We start from the raw sequence: 27,677 nt of genomic DNA on the forward strand, positions 1-27,677 counted from the left end.
TACTAGTCAAGAGGTTCCTTTATCATGTGTATGGCCCTGTAAAGGGATGAGCCACCCTTTGCACTCCCAGATGGCCAGGTGTGGTACTGCAGATACACCTCGCCATACTTCATCCCAACTGGTTGTCAGCAAGTGGCGCTACTCAGATGTGGGCCATGAGAGATCAAACACACTAATTAACATAAGTGTATCTCCATATAATGAAGCCCCATGAAAGGAGCATTTGGAAAACAGTTTAAAGGCCCTTACCTCAGAACTCCCCAAAGCAGCAGGGAGCCTCCTTGATTCCATGCAAGTGGTTCTTATTGCGGCTCCTAATGGGGTAGTACATTCCTTGCCAGGCCCCATCACAATCATTAATGTATTTATCTGCACAGCACCTCTCTGAGGTAGAACAATGCTCTTATAGCTGGGAACTGAGACACAAAGGACTTGCCAAAGATCACCTGGGGAGTCTGTGGTAGAAAAGGGAATTGAACCCAGCTCTCCAAACTCAAAGGCTTATTACCCTGATCACTGGGCCACTCTTCCCGATAAATTAGTCCAAAAGAACAGTCACAGGATTTTTTTACTGCTCCCTTTGGAAATATGCTGTCATCCCTTTCATAATCTGAGATGGCCTCATCCAGTGGGCATTTCAATTGCTCATTAATAGTGGTACACAAAGGCTACTAGTTGCATCGGCTCATAGTTATTATCCATTAAGACAAACAGGAACAATTCTGAGTTTGGTATCATTAAAAGAAGAAATTTCCTTTCCATTCTGAGTCCGTATACATTCTTAAATGCTACCTGAAGGAGCAGAATCCTTTGTGCTTGGTGAATCAGATGCATCTACCTTGGCCTGATTTTTAATTCTCAGTCCCCAGCCTTCTGGTGAGAGAAGTACCCAGTATACTTTTTGCATTCTCCCCATGCTCTCAGAATGTGGAGATGTTAAACTTTGATAGAATAGTGCAATTTTATATTTTTCAGTCAGCTATTTAAAAGGTTCATTGTTTTTTAATTAAACTTCATAGGGAAAAAAGAGGAGATATTAAAAGGTGCAGTACCGTAAAGGGGATAGGTTTTCACTGTTCCTACCTGAGCAGAGACACCCCAATAAAGCAAGATGGAGTGCAGCAACAAGTCCTGTTTCTCCCACCCTCCATTGTGGTGACTGTGACAGTAATTGGAGTTAATTTGTGTGGCTTCTCAAATGAAAGACTTCACGTTTTATAGTGCTTATTCTTCCAGGCTCCTCTTTCCTATGGTCGAGTGCAGCCTGCACAAGTTGATGTGATAATGAGATGAACCTGTTTAGAGGAGTAAGGCTCGCTCAGCTTGTGATTTCCACTCCCCCTCATCATGCTACCTGTAGAAAGACTCCCTGTGGTCTGAGCATCTTTCTTTCTCTTCCTTCCCCCCCCCCCCCCCTTCTGTGAAAACTCAGCTCTTATCTGTTGGGATGGTGACTTTCTTGGCATGTAATCAGTGTTTGTTCCCTTCTTATGTAGATGTTTCACAGCCTTTTTCTTCACCAGTGTAAAGTCCATTGTCCATTTAGTTGTTCTGTGTCCAGTTTTCTCCATGCACCCCCAACTACGAAATTCTTCAGGCCAGTGGGGCTGTAGTGACACCTGCTGCACAGTGCTGGGAGTGACTAACACCTGCAAGTTTTCTGCAGTGCTGTCTGCCTGTACCCAGGGTTCCGGTTCATGTGTTGCATTCTGCAAGTGATTGAAACTTGGAGTAAAAATAGTGTGAGAATGTTTCCTTGGAATAACTTACAAGTTCTTTTTTTTTTTTTAAATCAGAAATATTGCAAAGCTGGACTAACAAAGACTCTTACTTGAAAAAAGGGCCTGGAGATGAGTTTGTTTCTGAATCTGACTTGGTTCATAAGTTTAGTACATGTCAACTTTCTGTGCTCTGTTATAAGGCACCGCTTCATTGCTTCTTGGTCCACATTTGTAGGGTATTGCAGCGCACACCTTAACAGAAGTAACACCCTCCACCATGAACATTCATATCAGCTGTTCTCACCCGCACTGACAGATGAAATCCTCTTGAGGGGACGGTGGCCCTCCTGTCACTTTGTCTGTGTCAGCCACTTTTGGCTTCCCTGTGGACTAAGCCCAAGTCTGATGGTGTTCAGAGAAATGCAAGATACTAGAGGAAGGCTTTAATGGAAGCCATGACAGTTATCAGTGAGAGGTTGTGAGAGAGCAAAGAGGTGAAAGGAGAAAAAAGTATGGGACCTTTTGTTTCTTATTTGGTTTGTAAGTTCTTTGTGGGAGGGAATGTCTTCTATTCTTATTCTGTGTGTATGTCCCTAGCACAACGGGGCTGCAAGTGCTTCAAGCATTACCAGAATACAAACACATCATAATAATGGGCACTTGGAGAGAAGAAAGCACCTTTGGATGACACAAAACATTCAGTCTATTTGTGGTACAGAAATAGCATAAATTGCCATAGTAACAAAACAGTGTTTACATTACCTCTGTGGTAGGTGCCTCAAAAGTACCTATGAGAGATTCTGACTGATTCACAAGCCATGAGGTGATGTCTGCCAGCTCAGTGTTATGTGCTATCTAAGTCAGCCTTACAAAGGCAGCGGCATGTTTTTAACTGTAAGGGACTGCAGGATGTCTTTCTCTGGGACAATAAATAGTTTTGGAGTTGAGCATTGTCGCCAGCAATGAAGTGCCCAGGAGGGAAGGCATTAGCCGAAAATCGTCATAGACTGGCTAGTCATCAGTCTTCCAAACTGTCCGCTCTTGAGATGAACTTAAAATAGAGCAGAGGCAATATGGAGCACAAAGGGAAATAGGCTCCAGGAGGAAGGGAATGGACGGGAGCGTAAGTGTGCAACTCTGAATGGCCTCTCCGACCATAGGCTGAATGTGGGATCTTTCCTGTAACTACTACGGTGTGGCAGGAGCAGGTTACTGACTGGCTTCCTAGCTCTGCTATCTGTAGCTGTGTATATCAGAAGAAAAATGGGCTCCAGTTACCAAAAATCAAAAAGCCACCTACCAAAAAAAAATCCCACAAACTGAGGAAAGCACCTGCTTTTATGGAATTCAAATAAAACCTGGAATGGGAAAGGAAAAGCATGAAAGAATTAGTGACAAGATATCATGTACAGCTGTGGCAATGATGATTTTATTGGTATTGTGGGAGGGAGGGGGAAGCTGGGAGGCGGCAAAACACAATTTGTCCTAAAATTGAATTTCTCTGATAAGGAATTTCAGAAGCGCTGCCTCATTCATTCAGTGGCCAAATAATCATATGCGCTTTAATAATCTTTATTTTACAGGAGTATGTTGCCAGGGTAACAGAGCATAAGCAGGAGAACTGCACCTTGCAGATCACAAAGGCAAATCTACAGAAAGAAATTTCAGTGAGTTTCTCTCTCTCTCTGTTTCCCTCCTTTGCAGTGTAATGACAACTCTTATTTTTCATGCACTGGTTTAATAATCTTATTGAAAGATCCTTTCCCTGTTTTTATTATTCTTGTCTGCCTGAGCACAGACAATGGCAGATACTTGGAATTCTCAAGCCCACTGGGCTAAGCAAACTAACTGTTGTAATATGGTTAGCATTTTTATGTAATTACTTTTTATTGCTGTTTTACCCCCATTTCTGTTCCTCCCCAGCTAGTTGCAGCTTCCTTTTCTCTCTGGCCCAATCAGGGAATAGTAAGGGTTGGGGAGAGGTTAGTAATAGATTTCATTAATCGGAAATTATTAGCTGAGCATGTTTTCAAGGGTGGGGAGTGGGTCACAGAAGCAGATCTTTTAAGAAGGGGCAAATTGAATTATGGCCAATGAAATAATGAAGCCTCCAGGCCATAAGTTGTAGAAAGGACAATCTCTTTCACGTATACTCTAGCATTATTCATAATGGGTTCTGCTCTCTGGCTGAAAAGCAATGCGTGGCCTTACTGACATCCAGCAGACTTGGACAGCTCGATTAGTTGGTCTGGGAAATTGGTTGATTAGAAATTTATTAAAACCGAAAATTTCTGAAGCTCTTTAGTGGTATCTGTAAGTCTGGCAGTGGGACATTACTACCAATCCTTTGCCTGGATGGAGTTTATGACAGGTCTATGGCTTATAAATATTTTCCCTGTCATTCTCTTTGCCAAAGGCCATAGCCTCAGAAAGAGAGTGTGGGAAAAGCAGTAATTTTAGACTGCAGAACTGGCAAAAAAAAGAAACCATTGTGAAATTAAATACAAAAATTGCATTCAAATGATGGTAAAGGTCTGACTGCAACCCACAAGTGCCAAGAAATAAGAACTAAGACTGTCACTTACATTCAGCTGTCGCTTATGTGCTGTTCAGACAGTCCTTAATCAGGCACTGAGGAACAGTGGACAAACTGAATTTGTCTTCAGTATACTGACATGCCAAGCCTCAGGAAGAAAAATTTTAAGGACAAAGTTGCAACTTTGCTATGAATATTGTGGGTTTTGTGAGTGGAAATCAGGCTGTTAATATAGTTTTAATAAAGGTTTTTATATATTTCCCTTTTTTTCAAGGCTGGTACATATTTTCAATGCAAGGAACATCCCAGGTTCATAGTGGGTCCATGGATACTGGCACAAAGTACAGTAATATTTAGCACGAAAAATACTCCATGGTAAGTATATAAAAGCTGGTTAATATTGTTACTGTTTCTCACTAAGTAACAATATTAGCCAGCCTTTATATACTTACCGTGGGGTATTTCCTACTAAATATTACTGTGCTTTGTGCCAGTATCCATGGCATTGCTATGGTGTTGAGATCATGCTGCTCTTCTGCAGGGGTGTAGTAGTAGTAGAATGCTTGGGAGCAGCAGCTGATGGGGTACAGGGCAGTCACACACCACAGGTGGCAAAAATAATTCCTTGTAATGCTACAGGCAGGATGTTGAAATTAGATAACTGATACTCGTATTCTGTTCATTCAGTGTATTTTCTGTGCCTCATTGTTAGCAGAATAGGAGTTAGAAGTACTAACAGTCTTGTGAAAAGCAAAGAGTGCTCTTGTGAAAAAAGGTTTAAATACCCTGTTGATAAGCCAGAAAAGGCTTAATCATTTAGTAAACAATTTTTATTCATTAGAAAAAGAACATTTGCACAGATATCTTAACTAAGTCTTAGGCCAGTGCCATTTGAAATAGGCAAGAAAAGGCACTTAATAACGCTTGACAGATTATTATGCACTTCAGAGACACAGTATGATACTGCCTTTGTTGGAAAAAATTATATGAAAACAAAATTCTGTGTGAGATAAGTAGGTGACTGTCATTTTAACTTCAGGGCCATTGTAAAACTTGTTTTCTTCAAAATATTAAGAGGAATTAGATGAATTAAAGGAGTACTCTTTTTACAAAATTATATATTTCCCAACTGAGAATGTCCGTAGTCTAGAGATATATATATTTTTTTAATCTTTAGCAATCCATAGAAATTGCTGGCTGTAACCATGTCTGTCTGCAGTACAAAGGACCGAACCCTCTCTGTAATTGTATGTTAGAAAACGATGTGCAAGTTGTCAGTTTGGCTGCAAAATCTCAGCTCATTCTTTCTTCCCACCAAACCATGATTTACTGTATACTGGAAATGAAGTCAGTGCCTTTATACATCAGTGCTTATGTATGCTGTTGTTATATGACTAAGTAACCACTTGAGATAAGGACTTGTCTAGTTTTTCACTGATTTTAAGACTCATAAAAACCCATTTGGATTATAACCTCTCCATGGTGGGGACTGTCTTTCTGTGTGTTTTGTACAGCATGTAGCATAATGGAATCTTGATCCTGATCAAGGCCAGTGACAGGGTATATAGATCTTGTCCCTGGACTGGCAGGGAACAGCTGTCTGTCATCACAGGGACAGAGGCAGTTGTCAAGAAGGGAAGGCCCTCCTCTGCCTCCCACTCTATATAAGAGCCCTCAGTGCTGGAAGAGAAGGAAAGGAATCCTGTGTGTGTGGAAAGAGCCACACCTACTAGTGTCCTCAGCTCTGAGCTAGACTGAGGCTGGGTGACATTTCCTTTGCTGGACTCAGACGCCACCCAGCCTTTGGGATCCTCAGCTGTGTGGGAGAACTAAATCTCTGGTGATTCTGGGGGTTTGGCGCAGGTGCGCTGGCATGCTTTATTTTGAGTAAAGATTGGGAAACATTTATGTCATGGAAAACAAATGAGATTCCAGAGGCTGGAAAAGGGCAAATATAGTGCCCATCTATAAAAAGGGGAATAAGGACAACCCAGGAATTACAGACCAGTCATCTTAACTTCTGTACCCAGAAAAATAATGAAGCAAATAATTAAGCAATCAGTTTGCAAACACCTAGAAGATAATAAGGTGATAAGTAACAGTCAGCATGAATTTGTCAAGAACAAATCATGTCAAACCAACCTAATAGCTTTCTTTGACAGGGTAAAAAGTCTTGTGTATAGAGGGGAAGTGGTAGATGTGGTAGATCTTGACTTTAGTAAGGCTTTTGATACAGTTATGCATGACCTTCTCATAAACAAACTAGGGAGATACAACCTAGATGGAGCTACTGTAAGGTGGGTGCATAACTGGTTGGAAAACTGTTCCCAGAGAGTAATCATCAGTGGTTCACAGACATGCTGGAAGGACATATTGAGTGTGGTCCCACAGGGACCAGTTCTGAGTCTGGTTCTGCTCAATATCTTCATCAATGATATAGATAATGGCATAGAGAGTACACTTATAAAGTTTGTGATGATACCAAGCAGAGAGGGTTTGCACGTGCTTTGGAGGATAGGATTAAAATTCAAAATGATCTGGGCAAACTGGAGAAATGGTCTGAAGTAAATAAGATGAAATTCAATAAGGACAAATGCAAAGTACTTTGTTTAGGAAGGATCAGTTGCACACATACAAAACGGGAAATGACTGCCCAACAAGGAGTACTGCAGAAAGGGATCTGAGGGTCATAGCGGATTGCAAGCTAAATCTGGGTCACCAGTGTAACAGTGTTGCAAAAAAAAGCAGTTTTCAAGTACATAAAAGGTTGTTACAAAGAGGAGGGAGAAAAATTGTTTGTTAATTTCCAAGAATAGGACAAGATGCAATGGGCTTAAATTGCAGCAAGGGCAGTTTAGGCTGGACATTAGGAAAAACTTCCTAACTGTCAGGCTGGTTAAGCCCTGGAATAGATTGCCCAGGGAGGCTGTGGAATCTCCATCAGTAAAGATTTTTAAGAGCAGGTTAGACAAACACCTGTCAGGGATGGTCTAGATAATACTTATGGGTGCAGAGGACTGAACTAGAAGACTTCTTGAGGTCTCTTCCGGCCCTATGATTCTATATTTTGGCTACTGGAGGGCCCTATTAGATCCCTATTAGTGCCCTGTGATTTATGGCAGCAAGACCCACCCTTCTCCCTGGGCTGACTCCTTCTACTGGTGTGTCAACTAGTGTTTGCCATCCCTGTGCAGAGCCACTTGCACCATTGCCTTTGAGCACTACCACAAAAAAAGTTGTTAGTAATAATCCACAGAAGGAAGACTGGCTTCTTCTGTGTTGCCTAGGAGAAACTAGCTGATTATGTCAAGACTGTGGAGATAGAGTGAATTCAGGGACTCAGGTAATGAATTACTGGCTGCCAAATGCAGAGAAACATTCTTGATTTGTGGCAGGTGTGGAAGAAATGCACTGAAGCTGAATTCTTAAGCAAATGCCCAGCAGGAAACCCTACTGTATGGAGAACCAATTTGCACATTATTTTTACATACTCTTTCCTGTTTTTATCATAGAAAGTTTTAAAATGCTGACAGCTGAAGAGCAGGCCCTTTTCCTTTTGTTTGCAGGAACAGTCTGAGGTTCTGGGTGACACAGAACAGTCTGTGCTCGCTACTAGGCTGTTGGATTTTCTGTTTTCTCTCCCACCTAGGTCTTTTTGTGAGTTATGAGAACATGGGAGGCCTTAACTCAGGGCTAATTTGCTTTATTTTATTTTCTTTAGAAGGGGTAGGACTTGGTAAAGTTCTTCTTTGAGAGCTTGTCCATTTATATTTTCCACTGTTGGAGTGCATACTACTCATGCGCTCAAGGTTGGATACTTGGCCAGCAGTCCACTGGGGCTATGCATGTGCCCTGAATGTTCTTGTGCTCCTGACCTGAGAGCATGAAGGGCACTGTGGGCCCAGCTGCCGCTCATTTCCTTCTCACTGTCTGAGGGGGTGAGAGACACCTCCTGGTTTTTGCATCGTTACTCATCATTTTCTCAATCTCTAAATTTTAGTAGTGCTAGTTAGGTTAGTGTGTGTTTAATTGTCCATTGGCACATTTTGAATAAGGTGTTTTTTTAATCTCTCTACTTGAGTCTTCTGATTTTAAACATTGCTTCTCTTGCAAGATGGCAGGTACTATAAATGATGGGCATACCAGATGCCTTTTTTGTTTAAGGGAATTCCACATCTCCAACAAATGCTTCATGTTCATGTTCCACGGCAGTCTCGAAGTGCCTGAGAGTTATGGATTCACTAGCCTCTGGGCTCCATCTTTGAAAGTTCTGCCTTCAGACTCTGGAAGGACGGTTGCTATTTTAAGTGCTTAGAAGGAAAAGAGCATTGCTCCTCTTCTACAGTTAGGAGCATATCGTCGATGGGAACTTCTGTCAAAAAGGCATGTCACCTCATTGTTCCCATAAATCAGGTACTGTGGGAGCTTGAAGGGAGTGTGGTGCTGAGACCTGAAGTTAGCTGTTTCTGGTACCAAGGCTAGAGCATCAGGAATTACTGTGGTAGTGAGTGCTTTGGCACTGGGTGCAGTGCCTTCCTTTGCACCAATCTCTTCTATGGTGCTCTCTTTGGTGTTGTGTATATGAGTATTAGGTACACTGACAACTTTGATGCACTCTATTCCTGCACCAGGATTCATGCCATCATCCAGCTTGGTACTGGGAAAGTATACGGTACAGAGCAAACAAGTGTAGAGCCAAATACACTACTTTTCAGGCTCTCCATGATTTTACTGTTAGGACCGGCAATACTGCTGATCTGGCTCTTCCTTTTCTTCCTCCCTGGGCTCCTGAAGGAGCTCAAGCGAGTCTCTGGAAGGAAAAGGCTGATGTGTGTCTCGATGGGACTGTACCGATTCAAGATATTGCATGCATGGGTCCCATGGTCCCCAGTAAGGCAGTGAGAGGGGTCCAGCATAAGTTTAGGAGGTCCCCATGGCATAGGGTACACCACTTTGTGACATCATGGGGCGGGTGTGGGTTGTTAGGAGATCATGGATAGTCTATAAAGACTAATGTTTCTCAGTGGGAAAGTTATTGATCTCTCCCTGATAAGAACATAGGCCACAGTGGGTCAGACCAATTGTCCATTTAGCTGCTGATGCATGACAATTAAAGAGACCAGATGCGTGAGGTACACAGAGCTCTTCTCCAGGCCAGGGGAAATTTACTCAGAGTGTCACAGCTAAATACAAGGTCAAACAGATAGTTTAGCATAGGTAGTACTCTGAGTACCGTTCCCAGACCTGGAGAAGAGCTCTGGATAGCTCGAAAGCCTGTCTCTGTCACCAACAGAAATTGGTCCAATAAAAGATATTACCTCACCCATCTTGTCTCTCTAATCATCATGCATCAGCAGTCCTGGCTTTATTTTCAGGATTAGGTATTCAATCCACAGTGGAGGATTTGTCCTTTGATGGGGACAATTTATATAGTTAAAGATGGATGAGTCACTACACTAATTAAAAGACTCAAGGACAACCCTCCTCTTCCTGAGAGAGACACTCCAGCACCAAATAGGAAGTATCATAGACAACCATACAAGCATAGAGCAGCATTACAGCCCTTCTGCCCACAAAGAGGATATGAACCACCATGAAAGCGACAGAGGATGCAGTGGAACAAATGTAATGCTGTTCCATCCAACCACAACCTCCCATCAGGAAATACTTTTGACAGGCTCTCAGAGACCTGTGAACCATCTCAGATGTTATGTACTCCCACCTCAGAAATCCGAATTGGTGGCTGCCTACCGAATTTTTCCTCTGCATGGTGGATAATGGACAAATGGGTTCTTTGCATCATTCATTTCAGATATGCCACAGAGTTCCTTTCCCATCCCCATCCAAAACCCTCTTCCCCAGTCCTTTTCAGGGACCACTCTCAAGAGATACTAGTTAAGAGACTAGATGCCCTACTTCAGTGGGGAGCCATAAGGGCCCATCCGGAATGGGATTTTGTTCCAAATATTTTGTCATCCCCAAGAAAAAGAGACCAATTTTAGACCTCCCAGCAGCTAAGTGTCTTTATTCAGGTTGAGGTTCAGGATGGGAACCCTGGCATCGATCATTCTGCCCCTAAGCAACGATGACTGGTTCACAGCTCTCGAGATGAAGGATGCTTGTTTTCATATAGACATCCACCCCTCTCACAAGATATTCCTGAGGTTCACTGTAGATCTAATCCATTATCAATACAGGGTGCTCACCTTCGGCCTAGCAATGGTGCCCAGAGTATTCACAAAGGTGCTTTCAGTAGTGGCTGTACATTTCCAACTACACAGCTTGACAGACTTTCTTTACCAAGACAATTAGATATTGACGGGGAAATCTCATCAGGAGCTACTGATATCAACCTGATCTCTGCTCAGTCATCTAGCATCACTGGGGATGTGCGTGAACACAGAAAAGTGCATTTTAGTTCCAATTTATCAGAGCAATTCTAGATGCTGTCAGGGCCAGAGCTTACCTACCTCTAGACAGATTCCAACTGATGACCAGTTTATTCAGTCAGCTCAGAAAGAGCCCATGTGTCAGGTGCTGCCTCCTGATAGTAGTCACACTGGTGGTTGAAGCTGGATGTAGGGTCAGGACTAGGCAGAGGGTGGAGCTGGAACTGAGAGCAAGGGGCAGGCTGGGGGCAGGCCTGAGATCAGAGTCTATAGACAAGCCAAAACAGCCCCGTAGTTGCAGGCCAGCGGTCAAAACCAGGAGGTCAGAGTCCGTGAACAAACCAAATCAGTACCTTAGCAAATGTTTCTTGATCGACCATGAAAGGGAGCTACACGATTCCTGGTGAGGAGTATGTTCAGACAATGGTGATCTGTATCTTGGGACTTGTTTGTGCCATGAGAAAATAGGAAATGGAAAATATAGTGCTCCAGGGGGCGCTGTCAGGACCCTAGGGGGATGCCCTTCTAATCCCATTGGTGGGACACTTAAGGTATGCCTTTTCCCTCAACCCACTTTTAGCTTGAGTTCTCAGGAAGATGCAGCAAGATGGAGTGGTGATCATCCTCATTGCTGCCCGATGCCCCAGACAGTTTTGATTCCCTAACCTTCTCCAACTGTCATCCTGCCCGCTCATCAGCTAGACCTCTTGATGCAGAATGGGGCAAAATCAGATAGACTAATCCAGAATCCATCTACATTATGGCTTGGTATTTGGATGGGTGTTCAACCTAGAGCAGACATGTTCTGTAGCCATTCAAGCCATCCTTAGCAACAACAGGTAGAATCCACCAGAAAGTGCTACTTTGCTAAGTGGAAGAGATTTTCTACTAGGGCTCAACAATTGCCAGCTGTCCCCAAAAGAATCAGACATTTACACTATTTCAGACTATCTGTTCACCTTAAAGACTTCATGTCTTTCCCTTAGATCCCTAGGAACACACTTAGCAGCAATTAGTGCCTGCCACCCTCCCACCGACAAGCACTCCATCTTCAGCCATCCAGTAAATGCTAAATGTTTGTTTTCCAAAGGGCCCAGTCAGAACTTCCCTGCAGTAATGAAACCTTTTCTGACCTGGGATCTTCACCTGGTCCTCTCAATGTTAACTGAGCCACTATTTGAACCTTTTAGTGACGTGCTCGCTTCCATTGGTCTATGAAGATCATCTTTCTAGGGGCCATCCCTTTGACAGAAATGGTAGGAGAGCTAGGGGCCCTTATGGGTGATGCATCATACTCAATATTCCATAAGGATAAGGTTTCCTTGGGACTACATCCCAAAAACAATCTGAGACTGTCACCTAACCCAGACAATACATTTTACCTCTCTTTTTTTCTGAAGCCATGTGCCACCAGTGAGGCTAGGAGACTTCATTCTGTGGACATATGCCCGACATTGATATTCAACCTACAAAGAACAAAATTGTTCATTTCATTGGCAAAATGGATAAAGGGACAGGCAAGCTCTTCTCAGAGACTTTCTAAGTGGATTTCAGGCCGTATCCTATTCTAGTACCAGTTAGCTGATACCCTTCCTCCACAAGGTGTGAGGCCCACTCTACCAGAACCAAGGCAGCTTCCATAGCCATGCTTCATGAAACGCCCCATTTATTGACATCTGTGTTGCCACTTTACAGAGCTCTATCCCTTCCTTCACAAAACCTTATGCCCTAGTGCAAGCCTCTGGAGTTGATGCATCCTTTGTCTTAGCAGTCCTTTAGTCATCAATACCACACAAGTTTTTGCACCCTTCTCCCCAGTAGAAAGAGGAATACAGATAGGGGCCAGCACTTGAAGAAGAAAAAAGGTTACTTACCTGTATAGTAACTGGAATTCTTTGCAATGTATGGTCACTATGTCTATTCCACTATCCATTCTCCTTCCGATCTTTACTCAAGATTCATAGTAGAGAAGGAACTGGAGAACACAGTAGGTTCATACTGTCCCTTATACCCTTGGTTTGGAGCTTGAGGAGAGGAAGGGCACAAGAACTGACCAACAGACACTGCTAGCAAAAATCTTCCCGTCTCAGGTGCATTGAGTGCATGTGTACCCATAATGGAATACATATAGGGACCATGCATCTCAAAGAACTCCAGTTACTGTACAAGTAAGTAACCTCCCTATCTGGGGATCTGAGGACTCCAGGTTATTGCCAGAGGTGCTTGTGTTAGCTTTTTTTCAAGCTGGTGGGGGTGGGGAGAGGAACTTTACATTCACATGCCCAAATGATCAGGGGGCACGACCATTACACACCTCCCACACACACACACCCAAAGTGAGGCAGGACTGGCATACTGTTTTCTGCTTCCAGCATCTTGTTTTCTGCTTGTTAGCACTTGAGGTGTCTGGATGCATTGGGAATGGCACCATTTATCTTTCTGTAATATCCCAGCTGGTAGAACACCCTACCAGAGTAAGGAGCCAGCCTGCCAGGGTTCTGGCTTTGTATAGGTTGTACTCTTTCCTGACTATGTTAAAACAAGTAATAATCAGCTTTTGGAAAACTCCCCCATTATAGTATTTCCAACCTCCAAGTTCTCAAAAATCATGAGATATTAAAAATACATTATAGATCTTTTTGGTTTTTGTCTGGGGTTTGAACCTTAGGAGTAATGTTTTTAAGGCTTTCCTTTGCAACCAGAAAGCCTAGAAAATAATGTTTTCAAATGGAAGCTGAGAATCTCACAATACTGCATGTCTCCAGGACCTGAGGTTTTAACAAAACCACCAAATATTCAAGAGTTGTGATAAAATCATGAGACGTGGTAACGCTGCCGCCCCTGTGAAACAGAATGTATCTAAGCTCTTTTAGGACAGACCCAGTAGTGGTGACAAGGGTGAGAGAGCCATACGTATAAGTGCAGGGAGTGTGGTAGGCTGTAATGTATGTCCTACATTACCTGGACACAGGGAGTGGGGAAGTATGTGATGCTCCCAAAGGTATGGCATGGGCGGGGCAGGGTTTGGTGGCGGTTTGGAGGATTGAATGTGCTTACTGTGAGCATGACATCCTTGATATAGGAGTGGGAGGCTGTAATGGAAACATGACATTTTTAATAGAGGGAAGCAGCGGGTAAAGTCTGTGTGACTGGTGTGTGTGTATGGTGGTAGCAGTAATCTCTGCTTGAGATTGTGGCCATACTAGGGAGAGGAGGAAGGAGGGGCCAGGCAGGGTTGTGATAGTAGTCTATTTATTTTAATGTCAGTCCTCTGAACCAAGGGGCCCGAAAGGACATGTGATCCAGGCTATGTTTAGGGCGGGATGGGGGAAGCATTTTTGTAAGAAAAGGAAACTGTTAAAGTAATCAAAGCCTGTCCTCAGGGGAACCATAGTATGTATGTGTAATGGTGAACGAGCTGGCGTGTGTACCTGGTTAACTAGCAATCCACTTCCAGGACTGGAGTAGCCTTTCTTGGTCTCTTCATGAAAGAGTATTCTAATCCTTTGATCCACTGACTAGAACATAGGGATGAGACTTCATTTTATTGATCCCTTCTCAGAGTGAAAGGGAAAATTGTTAACCCAAGATGCAGTTTTCCAACCATCCAAACTCTTCAAGAATCCTCTTGTTTTCATTTGTTTTGATTCCTGGGCCTGAGTACTCTTGGTGGGGGTTCACAGTATTCTCAAGTGTTTGCAAATCCATATTTGTGGAGTAACCTGTGGAGATTACAGCATGAGCTTTGTTCTTGCATCAGCGGCTCAGTAGTGATAATTCCCTTTTCTTCTTGCGTTAGACTGAGGATTCCCTAGGGGAAGAACCTGATTATCTGCTTTGCTGTCTTCAGCTTAGGGAGGATGGAAGCATCTGTTGTGTGAAGCTATGATTCTTGGACTGTTCAGCAGCTGTAGGATCGAACTGGTAATTTAAGGCCAGTTACAGTTGAAAGGGAAGCTGTTTCTGGTGGATGTGAGAGCACTTTCACTGTGTGGTATTTAAACCCAGCCAACTGGAGACCAAGGTGTCACACACTTCCGGTTTTGATGCAATAGTCAGGAAGAATGCAAGTGATAAACATCAGTGCCAGAGCATGGTTATGTGGATCAATAAACCACAGAATGTTTCAGATTCTGGAATAGTAAGAAACAGTGAGGCCACTCCATGGAATATATTGTAAGTGTACCTACCCAAAACTATATCCAAGAGGCACAGATAGCAAGGAGCCCACCACGTCGTATGTACCAAAGTACCAAAGAGAGGTAGGAGGTGTTGTCTGAATACCTGAAACTGTGTTTGGGCAGTGGGGGAGGGACAGAGATGGGGCTCTAGCACATACCTGAACCCAAGGAGATGCTTGGTATGAGATGCGTCTCCTTGCTCTAGCTCAGCCTGGTTCCTTCACAGGAGATTTGAATTTAAAACATGCACAGGCGCCAACTCCGTGGGAGCTCTGGGGCTGGAGCACCCACAGGGGGAAAAAAATAGAGGGTGCTCAGCAGCCCCGCAGGCCAGCGCTTCCGCCTCCTGTCCCCCAGCAGCCCCACTGATTGGCGTCTCTCCCTCCCGCCCACCACGATCAGCTGTTCTGCCGTGTGGAGGAGGGGAGGGACAGAAAGAGGTGGGGGCAGGGGGGATGGGAAGAGGTGGGGCAGGGGTGGGGGTTGGAGAAAGGAGTGGACTGGGGTGGGAAGAGGCAGGGTGGGGGCTTGTAGGAAGGGGTGGAGTGGGGGGGGGTCTTGGGACGAAGCAGGGGTCGAGCACCCCCCGGGATCTGAGTAAGTCGGCACCTATGAAAACATGGGTTGCTTCTCTAAGTATTTCTTTCTTCCCTTTCCTCCTCCCTATCCATAGGTTCACTTATACTGACATACTGATTTCTGGTGAAAGAGGGTTACTGCCTGCTTTGCATGGGCATGGGCCATGCTCTGGTTATATAGGTATGCTCCAATAAAAATGAACCTGTGTTCCCGTGAGGACCTCAGGGGCCTGAAATGTGACTAACCTTAAATCTGTAGTGTTGAACATTGTCTGGATTTTACTTGGGTACTTGTTTCTCCATCCCAACAAGTGCTGATAACTTTGAGGAGAAAAAAGATCCTGTTGTGGTGCAAACTCTACCAGTTGCTCTGCAACAATTGGTTAGCCAGCACTGTGCCTAGAGCCATACACACTCCTGCCACTCTCATCAGTAATGCTGGTGCTCCGAGAAGTAAACACACAATGCACAGCCTTATTTTGAGGGCAGTGACTTTGGAATAAAATTGGGCCATGACTGCACCAGGAACTTAGGGGGGAAACTAACTAGTTCAGGTGAGGTTAAATTGACAGAGTGATGAAAACACCAGAAGTTGCAGGAGTCTTGACTGTGTTAGGGTTTCCCAGAGAGGTGCTACCTCTAGAGCAGCTGAACTGTTGATTACACCTATAGGAATTTTATTTCTAAAATGTCTTTGTGAAGACAAGGCTTGAGAGAAGAAATTTCTAGCTGCTTTTTGGCATAACTTGGGTTAGTTTAAGTGCTTAGAAGTTGTACATTGAAGTAATGTACTGATAGTGCTGATTGGATGTGAGGGGAGGGGCTGATTAAGTTCCTGAGAGTTAATTCATGACTCACAGATGCATCTCATAAGCAGCAAAAGCTGACCCAGATGCATCAGCCATGCTTAACACACCACCCTTGTGCCTCAGAAACTACTGGCTCCCTATTCTCACTAAAACTAAATTCACTGTCTGGGTCCCAATTTATGATGATTGGAATGGTTTGGGACTAGCTACAAGCCCCCACCCCCACCTTCTATGAGGGACAATACAGATTAAAAAATCCAGGATTAGATTCTCATGTTGTAAGCAGAGCTGTGGCAGCAGCTTCATCAGTGAAAGGAACGGCTATCTGCAGAAGACACATGCCACACAGCTGTGTTACTAATGCCATCACTGAGTGCTAAAAGCTGGGTCTGTTGCCCTCATGGATTCAGCCTTGGTAGGAAAGTGCTCATCCCTAAACCAAGACAGACTTTTTACCACCTATCAGGAAGGGGAAAATAGTCTGATTTTCTGTGTCTTCTCCCTCATTTCTCCATACTGCTAACTGTGTCCCTCTGGGTACAGGTTGGGCCAAGAGGTCAGGAACCAGAATGGAACTGTCTTACCTAATAAGGTCCTTTCTGGCACTGATCTCTTCCCTGTCTACAAAGATCAGAGTGTCTAGTTCAGATAAATTGGGAAGTTCTTTGCATATCTGTCCACGTGTATCCCACTCTAGGTATACATGGGCCCCACGCACACGAGATTGGACTCTTACCCATCAGTGTCTGGTCTGTGGGGATTGGGCATATGTCCTGCATGCCCTTGCACTGCCTGCAACCCCATGTGGCATAAAGAGCAGAGCGGCCCCAATCACCACTCTGTTCCTTTTTACAGCCTGTGGCAGCAAGACTGAACAACCTCTGTGTCCCTCTAGCTTCCCTGTAGTACAGTGTTCGTTGTTAGTAAAGTTAGCTGTAGTTGTTAATATAGCTTTTTTTTTTCACTTGTGTTTTAGCTCACTGTCCACTATACCCCCTGTGTCGTTATCCAGGGTACAATCTGGACTGTTGAACAGCTGTGTCCCCTCAATTCTTCACCCTGGGTGCCTTTTACACTGTTTTGCTGTGAGAGCAACCACTCCTGGTCTGCTCTCACACAGCCTCCAGCATGTAAGTTACTCCCAGTTATGAGTGCTGTGGCAGCCACTCTTGAATTACACTGTAGAGCAACACCAGCAAATTCCCAGTCCCAGACTTCCCCCCGAAATGTGCATTTTGGACAACAAAAGCTCATATACAGTCTGTCATTTTATTAATGGAAAATGATATGCACAAATCATGTTGTCCCAAATGGAGTTTCAGTCCAAGCATATTGGTCTAGATAAAACAATAAAAAAATTAACTACAGAAAGATAGATTTTAAGAGATTACAAGTAATGAGGCATGAAAGTCAGAATTGCTTACAAGAAAATAAAAGTAAATGCAACTAATATTAACTTAACAAGCTAAGTGAATTCAAAGGAAAAGTTTCTCTCACCACATGCTTCAACAGTTTTACTGGCTGTATTCTTTTCAAACAGGATCCCACCCTCGGTCCAAAGCTGTTGCTTTGTTCCTCACATGTTGTGGTTGTCAAGGGTAGAGAAAAAAGGAGATATATCTTGGGGCATCCGTTCTTATAACTTTTCCTCTTCTTTGAGAATCATCTCCTGCTGTGGTTCAAGAGATGGGGAATCTATGGGAACAGGAGCCTCCAGCTATTTCTTTGCCAAGATGTAAATTTCTTGCTCGCACCATTTCTCCTGCCAAAAAATGGCCACTTAACCAGGTAATGGTCTCCCCTTCTACCCCCCCAAAAAGTTCAAAATTTAGTTGGTTGTGTGTTGGTACCAGAGCACTGGCCACATGGCTGACTCAAAGTCACCAGATTTTAAAATCTGCCTGTCGTGATGCAGCTATACCATTGACTGATGACCATGTCAAATACATTTTTGCTTAGAAGAACGTCATATCCCTGGGAAGTGCACAGTGTGTAAATCCCTTTCTAAGCACTCAGAAAGCTCGGGAGGTGCATTTAAAGTTGTTTTTTATTGGAGAAGTCTATTAAGGGATCATCTGACTCCAAAACTCTTCCTGCACAAGAGCCTACTATTCCCTGTTCAAAACTGCAGTTGGCTAATGCCCTGGCCACTAGAGAGATTTCCATGAGTCTTGGGGACCAAGGAGATCTCACCAAAAAAGTCTCTCAAACCATGGTGAGGATCTCCTTGGATCAGTCAGCAACCCCAGTTCAAAGTCTAGAGCTCAGCACTGATCTCCCTCCTGGTATCATAAAAGAAAAAGTTAATAAGTCTTAAAGGCTTGATATGCTGCTGTGTGTACAGCAGCTAAATTGACACCTAATTATGCTAAGCATGCTAATTATGCCCTAGTACCGGGTCTGCACTGATCATAGGTTGCCAGTTTTTAACCTGTGGTCCATGAAACTTGATACCATCTACCTCATTTAGCTCAATACTGGCTAGAGAAAGGAAAATTTCTTCTGCACCAGCTTCAACATTAGTACCAATTCAATGATCTCCATGCAGACATCCTTCTTTCCAGTTTCATTTAAAACATCCTGGAATTTAAGGGACTCTTCTGAACCTGAATCTCCTTCGCTGTAAGTTTCACCTCTATCTGCAGTCTCTAAATCAGTTATCGTACGACCCTAAGGTACTGATCATGAAGATCTCATTACATCCCTCTTCATCAATACTGACTTCTCACTGGGTGCTCTTGAGTCCTCTACAACTTGCTGTGAACCCATGCGGAACAGTACCTCCCATAGAGGAGGAGTCTTCTACAGTTTCATCATCATTTGTGTCTAATAGAAGTCCCTCTTGGTTCTGTTTCATTTGAACCCTCTTGGGAAGCAAAAAGAATGACATCCCAATCTGACTCTCATCATAGGAGATGTGAGTTGAACAGATCTCAAACCTCATGGAGACAGCCTCCTTGACACCAGATATACCCTATCTGTACGGAATACAATCATAGCCATACCGGCCATCTTGGACCCCTTACTCTCATGACTCAGTTCCATATAATGTGGATCACACCATGCCTGGGGGTGAATCTCCTACACCAGTGAAACCTCATAAAGGGTTTCAGCTACTTCAACCTGAGGTTGCTTACACAGATGATCAGGAAATGCGAAGTGAGGAAGAAGGCAATTTTTAAGAGGAAGACTCATTGACAAACATGACATTGTCTTCTTCCTCAGCAATGAAGCTTCCATTCCAACAGCTCCAACTACTATGAATGTCTGTGATGGGGTTTGACTCACCACCATGGTGCCTTTTGCTGGCCATCCTGGGAATTAGCTCTGGTTTGCCGGTGCGCCCTCATCTAGTGGTGTCTTGCTGCCATTGCTTCTGTCATCAGGTCATAGACTCATAGATTTTAAGGTCAGAAGGGACCATTATGATCATCTAGTCTGACCTCCTGCACAATGCAGGCCACAGAATCTCACCCACCCACTCCTGTAACAAACCCCTAACCTATGTCTGAGTTATTGAAGTCCTCAAATTGTGGTTTGAAGACCTCAAGCTTCAGAGAATCCTCCAGCAAGTGAGGTCCCGTGTTGCTCTCATGACTGCAATGTCCTTTTCTGGACACAACCCTTCAGCTGTGCCCCATTCAGCTCTTCCCCCCGCCTTCCGGGGAAACAACAGTCCTCAGTCCTACCACTTGCCTCAGTGGCAATCTGCAGTCCAGGTTCTAGCCACTCGTCTCAGTGACAGACTGCAGTCCAGGTACTGGCCATTCCCCTCAGTGGCCAGTGTGCGGAAGGAGGGAGCCCGGGCCCGCCCGCTACTCCAGGCCCCAACCTATAGCCAGCATCCACATACTGCTCCTCCTCCAACACCACTGTTTCCTTCCCTGGGCCACTTCCCCGCAGCCCCATCACCTCCTCTGCCCTTATATCAGGGTCTCAGTTTGGCAGCCGTCAGGCTGGAGCTTTCTCATACAGTGCTGTGCACGGTCAGCAGAGCTCTGTCCATGGTGCTCCAGCCCTCTAAGCAACCAGTCCTCCTCCCTCGAACTCCAGGGAGTGATTGCCCCTGCTCTGCTCAGCAGCCCCTTCTTATATGGGCCAACCTGGCCCTCATTGTTTCCTCCAATAAACCTTCCTTTAATTGGCTGCCACTACAAGACTTTTCCTTATGGGCTGCCTCCTGCACAGCCTCCCCAGGGTTACTTTTAACTCCTTACATACCAGTGAGGGGCAGCCGCCCCATCACCATGCCTGTAAAGTTTTCCAAGACCATCTTAAGAAGATAGTAGATGCCCTGGAGATACCCCTAGAGGTGATACAAGAAAAATCATATACATTTTTGATATATTGTATCCGGTTTCCCAGGGTCAGTTACTGAAGGCATTCAAAATCCAATCAAGGATCTTTGGTAGACCCCAGCTTCAATCATTGCCGCATCTTAGTGAGCAGACCACAGATACCAAGTCCTCCCAGGGGGCTTTGAGTATTTTTATAATCACTCTATCCCAGGTTCTTTAGTTGTGTGAGTGGCAAACAATCTGGTCCACCCAAATCAACTCCAAAAGATACAGGAACAGAAAAGTTTGAATCTTTTGAGAAGAAAATTATATTCTTTGGCTAATTTGAGTCAGAATCACCAACTATTGGGCTTTGCTAGCCAAGTATGATCATCTCCAATGTGATAGTTTAAGTTTTTGGATAAAGTTGCTTAGAGTCTAAGGAAGAAGTTAAGTCGCTGTTCTCTGAAGGGCAGTTGTTTATCATCTCTACAATCAACTCTTGATACTGCAGATACAGCCACAAGATCAGTGGCTTCTGGTGACACATGAGAGAGAGCATGTGGGTTAATTCAAGCTCATATCCCAAAAGAAGTCCAGTCCACAACAGAAGAGTTATCTTTTGTAAGACATTACTTATTTAACTCAAAGATGAAGTGTTACACTCATTGAAAGATTCAAGGTCAACTCTTTGGTCTCTAGGCCTATTTACCCCAGCAAACAGGACAAAGCAATTCAAACTGCAGGTTTCCGCAAGACAGAGACTACCCTCTTCCTACTTCTATCATCAGAGAGCAACCGAACCTTTTAAGAAGAGATCCTGATTATAAAAAGAGGGAAAGTTCTGCTTCTTCATCTCTAATATCTCATGCTGGATCTAACCAAAGGTAACAAGTTGACACTGTGGTCAAGAGTTCTATGATCAGCCAATACTGCCAGGTGTTTCTCCTCCTCTGTTGCTGTCAACTGATAAGTCCCCAGTTTATAGCAAAAAAATGTTGTTGACCGAGACAGTGCCTCCCAATTTCTGGGATAGGGAATTCTATTATCCAGCTTTCCTAATTCCAAAGAAGAATCAAGGTCGGCATCCTATTCTGGACCTCAGAAGGCTCAACAAAGTTATCTGCCACATCAAGTTTCTCATGGTTTACTCTTGCTTCCTTAATCCCATCCCTAGATCCCATGGATTGGTTCTGAATTCTTGATTTACAGGATGCCTATGTTCATATGTCCATCCAATCAGCCCACAGGAAGTACCTATAGTTCGTAGTAGCAGGGATGCACTACCAATTCAGACTACTCCCTTTCGGTCTTTTTGTTGCATCGAGTCATCTTCTTTCTTGACACTTTCCTATTTGAGGTTGGCAACTTTTATAGCCTTCTTCCAACACTCTTGATTGTATGCCAGGCTGTCATAGATCGGTCTCTTTGAGGTCCACTGATATCTGGTCCATGTACTGAGTCTTTGGTCTCCTACTTGGTTGTCTTCCAGCCAAATCATTTCTAGAGCCATTCTACCAATATAACTCTCAGGTCTCCCCTGGATATGCCCATACCAACGTCATCTAGCCACCCTCAATTTGTCTTTAATTGGAGCAACCTGCATTAGGCCCCTTACAACCTCATTTTGTTTCCTGTCATGAAGTGGCCAACCATTTGATCATCTCAACATCTTTATTTCCATGGTGAAGAGCATACTGATTTCCTTCTTGTGGCTGGCCAAGTCTCTGTTCTGTATGTTAAAATGGGTAGAATGACAATTTTATACACTTTACCTTTTAACTTTATTCACAACATTTTTGTCACTGAGAACTGGGGTCAGCTCTCACCATTTGCACCAAGCAGCTTTAGTACAATACTAGCATCATTCAGGAGGGTACCATCATTAGAGCGCTGCAAATCTGCAGATATTGACTCTATATTCCCGGACCATGTTTGCGGATTGGATGTGGATGCAAATTTTATATTTGCACAGGGCTGTAACCATCAAGACTCTTGTGGTCCCTTCAAATCCTACTGTTCTAGGAGTCTATGATCATCAGCAACCCCTAGTCCTAGGTATTTAAATTCTTTCACTTTTCTAAGCTCTCTGCCTGTGATATCCTTTATGGTGAGTCGTCCTCTCTGTTATCAGTTAGCCTTGGTGTTACTAATGTTCACTTTAAGTCCAGCCTGCTCACAACTATGTTGCAGCTATTCAGAATTGGTTTGCAGGGTCTCTTGATCTTCCACACATATCACGAAGTCATTAGAGAACAGCATGTTCCAAGACGGCTTCCTTCATCCATTCTCACATATCGCATCCAGCACAGCTACAAACCACTGCACCAAGACTGTTCGCAAAATGTCTCTCTGTGATGGCTGCTCATTCAGAGAGGCAAGGTCTTTATATTTACCCTTATATTTATGATTAGTTAAATTGTAGAAATGGTCTCTCTATGTCACCAAGGCTGTGTACGTAGTTCTTTGGGTCTTTTTATTTTTTCCTCATTTGGTCTCAAGGTCGGTTCCTAGTTCTGCTCAGTCAATGGAGTTAATAGGAGGAATCCTCAGCTCAAGAGCAGCATAAGCTTTTCTTCCTCCCAGTAGGTTTTGCATGATTCAGCACATCATATCAAAGCTTCAGGTGCATCTAATAATTTTGGAAAGAATCTGCCTCAGACTAGTAGGACACATGGCCTCATGCATTTTCATAGCATTGGATGCCAGACTTCACCTCAGACCCTTCCAAAGGTGGCTGCAGTCAGTCTATCAACCAGGTAGGCACAGCATGAACTTGGAGGTGATGGTTCCAGGATGCGTACTGTTGTCTCTGTTGGAATGATGTGCAAAATGTTTGTCAAAGTTGCCATTGGTTTCTGTATCTCTCAGTGAGAACTTGTTTACGGAAGCCTCCAGGACTAGTTGGGGAGCATACCAAGATCAACTTCAGACTGTCAGACTATGGTCCCTGGTGGACTCCCAATTACATATAAACATGTTGGAACTCAGAGTGATAAGACTAACATGCAGGATGCTTCTACCTCTCCTAAAGGGAACAATCACTCGGGTCCTGACAGACAATACTACAGCAAAGTATTACATCAAGTGACAGGGAGGGGCAAGATCAGCTCCTCTGGGAGTGATGTATTCAGAATCGTATCAAATTTGTAGCTCTGTGTGTACTGCAGTACAAAATGATCTAGCAGATCACCTCAGCAGAAAGGAATCCTCCATGCACAAATGAGCTCTGAAGGATGTGGTGAGCGATTGGGTACTTCAGGAGTGCAAGGTTCCCCCCACAGATCTCTTAGCAACCAAGGAGAGCACAAATTGTCACATGTTTTACTCTTGGGAAGCATAAGCCCGACCTCCATATTGGTGGTTTTCCTGGGTCACTGGGGCAGTCATCTGCTGTATGTCTTCCTGCCATCTGCACTAATTCCCAGAATCCCCCAGAAGATGAGAAAAGACAAGGCCTGATTGATAATCCTAGCACCAGCTTGACCTCCATTTCTGGGTCTCCAAGATGATAAATCAGTCTCTTTAACCACCCACCATGCTACCAGCCCTTACAGACATAGTTTCATAGATTGGACCAGGACAGAACCTTGGTCTAGTCCTTTACTCAGCTCCTCTGACTCTGCGTCTCATGACTTGGTTGCTGGTTGTTTGACCTCTGTGGATAGAAGCTGTTTGGCAGAGGTTTGGGATATTCTGCTAATTCAGATCAGGAAAGCCTCCACCTTCAGTCAGCCTGCTCTAATAAAGAGAAGTTGCATGTATTTTTATAAAATACAGTAAAAAAACATATGTTTTAATCCTAAAGAAGCACAGATGTGTTTGAACCAATCCTGACCCTCATTCCCTTCCAACCTTGTATTGGATATTCAGCTCTCTCCACTCTTCCCTTACAGCAGTTGCTGTCTGCTGGACTCAATGTGAAGCCACCTTGTTAGATTGCTTTTCTGTTGGCCCTCTCCCTGACTCTTTATTCTATTGCAGTTTAGCAAGGGGGAGAGCAGAAACTAGAGAGAGAGGAGCCAGAGAAGGCATGTTCCTGGATATTTTCCGGCCTGCTCTATTGAAGCCAGAGTAGAAGTTTCATTATACAAAAACTGCTCAGGCCATTCTATTTTCCAACCAGAACAATGCAAGAAAATTGAGCCATTTGGTCTCCCTACAGTGGTGGCTTCAGGGGGCATTGACTCAAAGATCGGAGGTTAAAAGGAGCCTGTACTGGAAATGGAAAGGGAGAGAGAGGATCCAAATAATATACAATCTGGCTGTTGGGAGAGAAGGTAAGGAAAAAGCGGACCGAGTTAATGGTGCCAGCATGTTGAGGGGAGGGCACATTACAAACATGCAGTGATTTGGGGGGAAGCACAAAGAAATGGCGTGGAAAAACAGACCCATTCATAAATGAGGAAGGAGGCAAAATCAAAAATGATTCTAAAAGGGCAGAGCTACCTGCCACAGCTACTACTGAGCCCTCCTGGGTGAGAGTATTGGCCTGCAGAGGTCCAGGTAAACAGCTTTCCCCTCCTTCAGTTGTAGCGTATGACTTTACATTTTCTTATTTTCTATCCCAAAGTGTATAGAACAATAATGCTAAAAAAACTTGTACCCTTTTCTAAACACTGTGATACACAGCATTTAAAATTGGTCCCTTCCTTACCTGAGCTCCTGTGGTTTGGCTGTATTGCTTCTTAGGAGTTTCTGATGTCTGGGAAGGATGCATTCGAGGGTGCTTCTCAGCAGGGTTTTAGTAGATCAAATAAGAATCTGTATAAAAATGTAAGTTTGTTGTAAAATTGCTCACCTGTGCGCAGAGTAAAGCCCCATATTTCTGCCAGGTGCCTGTAAAATATGTCTCTTGAGATCTGTAAAAGAGAATAAGGCATTTATTTAACAAAAATAAATCAATACATAAATCTGTGTAATGCTTCTCTTGGCCTTGCTACTTAGGTCATTCAGCTAGAATCTAGGGTACTTCTCGACATCACCTTTAATGCTACCATACTTTTTTGAATATTTTGTTTGATTTATTTCTCTCCTTTAAAATCTGTTTCCTTATTGTTTCTTCTTCAATCTCCTCTCCTTTCACAGCCCTGCACATAGGTAAGCAGAGTCCCCAAGCTAGTCCAGCCTAACTTGTAGCATTCTTTTATCTATAAAAGTTCAATGGTGATGATACCTGGGATTATTTATGGGGTTTCATAAGAAAGAAAGAAAGAAAGGAAAAAATACAGACTTTCCTGGCTTCTCTCTTCCTTTCCTCCCCTCCTCCCCTTTCCTTCCCCACAGAGGAGTTTAATTTTAAATGATAAATGTGGAAATTAGAGACTGTCGAGAAAATCCAATTTGGTGAGGAGTTTTAAAAATCCCATAATAAACGCAGAGTGAAATGTATGATTTAATGCAGGGCGCCAATGGCTGCTATTATGTGCTATTAGCAAATCGGGGATGAGAGTGAATCTTTATCACTTGGTGAGTGCGGGCTGGTCCTGCCTTTCCTTCTGCTATTGATTTGTAGCCGCTTGTCATAATGACATCGGGAAGCAATGAATGGAAGATGTGCTTTTGATAGGATTGAGGGGGTGCGAAGGGGGAGAGAAAATTCAGCACGTTTTCTATCTCTTCTTCCTGATTAGATTTTTTTTTCTTCTTTTAAGAGCTTTCACATTCCAATAAAAATGCTAAATCAGCTCTGAAGCAGAATTGTTAGGGAGTAAATAGCTAGTCACATTTAAAGGAGGGAAAGATCTGACTTTACAACTTTGACTTTATAGCACTGGATGAATTTTAAGAATAGTTCTTCTGGCTTCATGGTGGGTGGTCTGGGTATGAGTAAGAGGTTGGTTAGAACATCTATTTTGATGGATACGTAGACATGCTATGGGTAAGTTTCTGTATGCTGGTGTCTGCAGAAAATTCTACTGATTGCAATGCAGAACTACTAAATGTCTGAGGGGTCTTTACTTCCATATCCTTGCTTTTTTAAATATTTATTATATTTCTTGAGTTCTGTGTCATGGATACCCAAAAGTGAGAAACCCAGACCTTATTGTACCAAATAAAAAAGTCTCCTGTGGATCTCGGTTACCTGCCCACGGGTACAGGAGAGAGCCTCTGTCACCCAGAAGCATTTCCTCTCAGAAAATGTAAAATTAGTTTTGCCTAGGGAAAGTATGATTACTGTGGCGTTTGAAAATGGCTGTGCTCCTGTCTTAAGGGGTTTCCTTGTACATTATTACAGTGCAAGAATTGCTTAGCTTCCAGGTTCTCTTGCCCTGATGTGTGGGAGTCAGGAGTCTTGTGTGTGTATATATATACAGAACATATATCAAAATGAGGATCTGTAACACCCTGTGTGACTTGTCATTTGCTATAGGATTCTATGCAGTTTTCACTGCACACGCTCCTTCTCACCATTACACTACCCTCATTTGTTGCCAACTGAGCTCAGTGGTTCCTCCCACGTGGTTGGGGGAGCGGGCCATTAGTTATGCCCAGGCCTATGCCTGCCCATCTCAGTACCTCATAACACAAGAACTAGGGGTCATCAAATGAAATTAATAGGCAGCAGGTTTAAAAAAAACAAAAGGAAGTATTTTTTCATGCAACGCACAGTCAATCTGTGGAACTCCTTGCCAGATGATGTTGTGAAGGCCAAGACTGTAATATGGTTCACAAAAGAACTAGATACATTAATGGAGGACAGGTCCATCAATGGCTATTAGGCAGGATGGGCAGGGATTGTGTCCCTGGCCTTTGTTAGCCAGAAGCTGGGAATGGGCGACAGGGGATGGATCACTTGATGATTACCTGTTCTGTTCATTCCTTCTGGGGCACCTGGCATTGGCCATTATCAGCAGACAGGACACTGGGCTAGATGGACCTTTGGTCTGACCCAGTAGGGCTGTTCTGATCTGCAATAGGTACATTGCCCTCATTTGTGAGAGAATTTCCAAGAGTTCCTGTATTGAGCACAGAGTTCCCTTATGCTCTCTCTTTATGGAAGTCCCCTTGTCCCTCTTCCCTTTTGATTTTTCCTCAGCTCCTGATGGCTTCACTGAAACAGCTGCCGGCTGTGGAACAGCTGTGACTCTGCTCTTCTCTTCTTCCATGTGGGGCCTAGCCAGCCTTGGCTACTCTTATTTTCTGAAACCTCCACTGAAACAGTTGACTGAGCCTGGTTTACGGG

The 27,677-nt window shown here is 43.8% G+C and overlaps 1 protein-coding gene across 13 annotated transcripts in view; it reads left to right on the forward strand.

Annotated features, from left to right (window-relative positions):
* PMFBP1 (polyamine modulated factor 1 binding protein 1) overlaps positions 1-27,677 on the forward strand; it is a 333,447-nt gene that overhangs the window by 98,132 nt on the left and 207,638 nt on the right. For 12 of the 13 annotated variants that reach the window (XM_044987514.1, XM_044987515.1, XM_044987511.1 and 9 more), the window contains one exon: positions 3,305-3,388. The exons of the other annotated variant lie outside the window; for it this stretch is intronic. In XM_044987514.1, coding sequence (XP_044843449.1) covers positions 3,305-3,388 — 84 coding nt within the window. The remainder of the gene's footprint in view (positions 1-3,304; positions 3,389-27,677) is intronic. 13 annotated transcript variants of the gene reach the window in all.

This window comes from Mauremys mutica, chromosome 14 (genome assembly GCF_020497125.1).
Source record: "Mauremys mutica isolate MM-2020 ecotype Southern chromosome 14, ASM2049712v1, whole genome shotgun sequence".
NCBI lineage: Eukaryota > Metazoa > Chordata > Testudines > Geoemydidae > Mauremys > Mauremys mutica.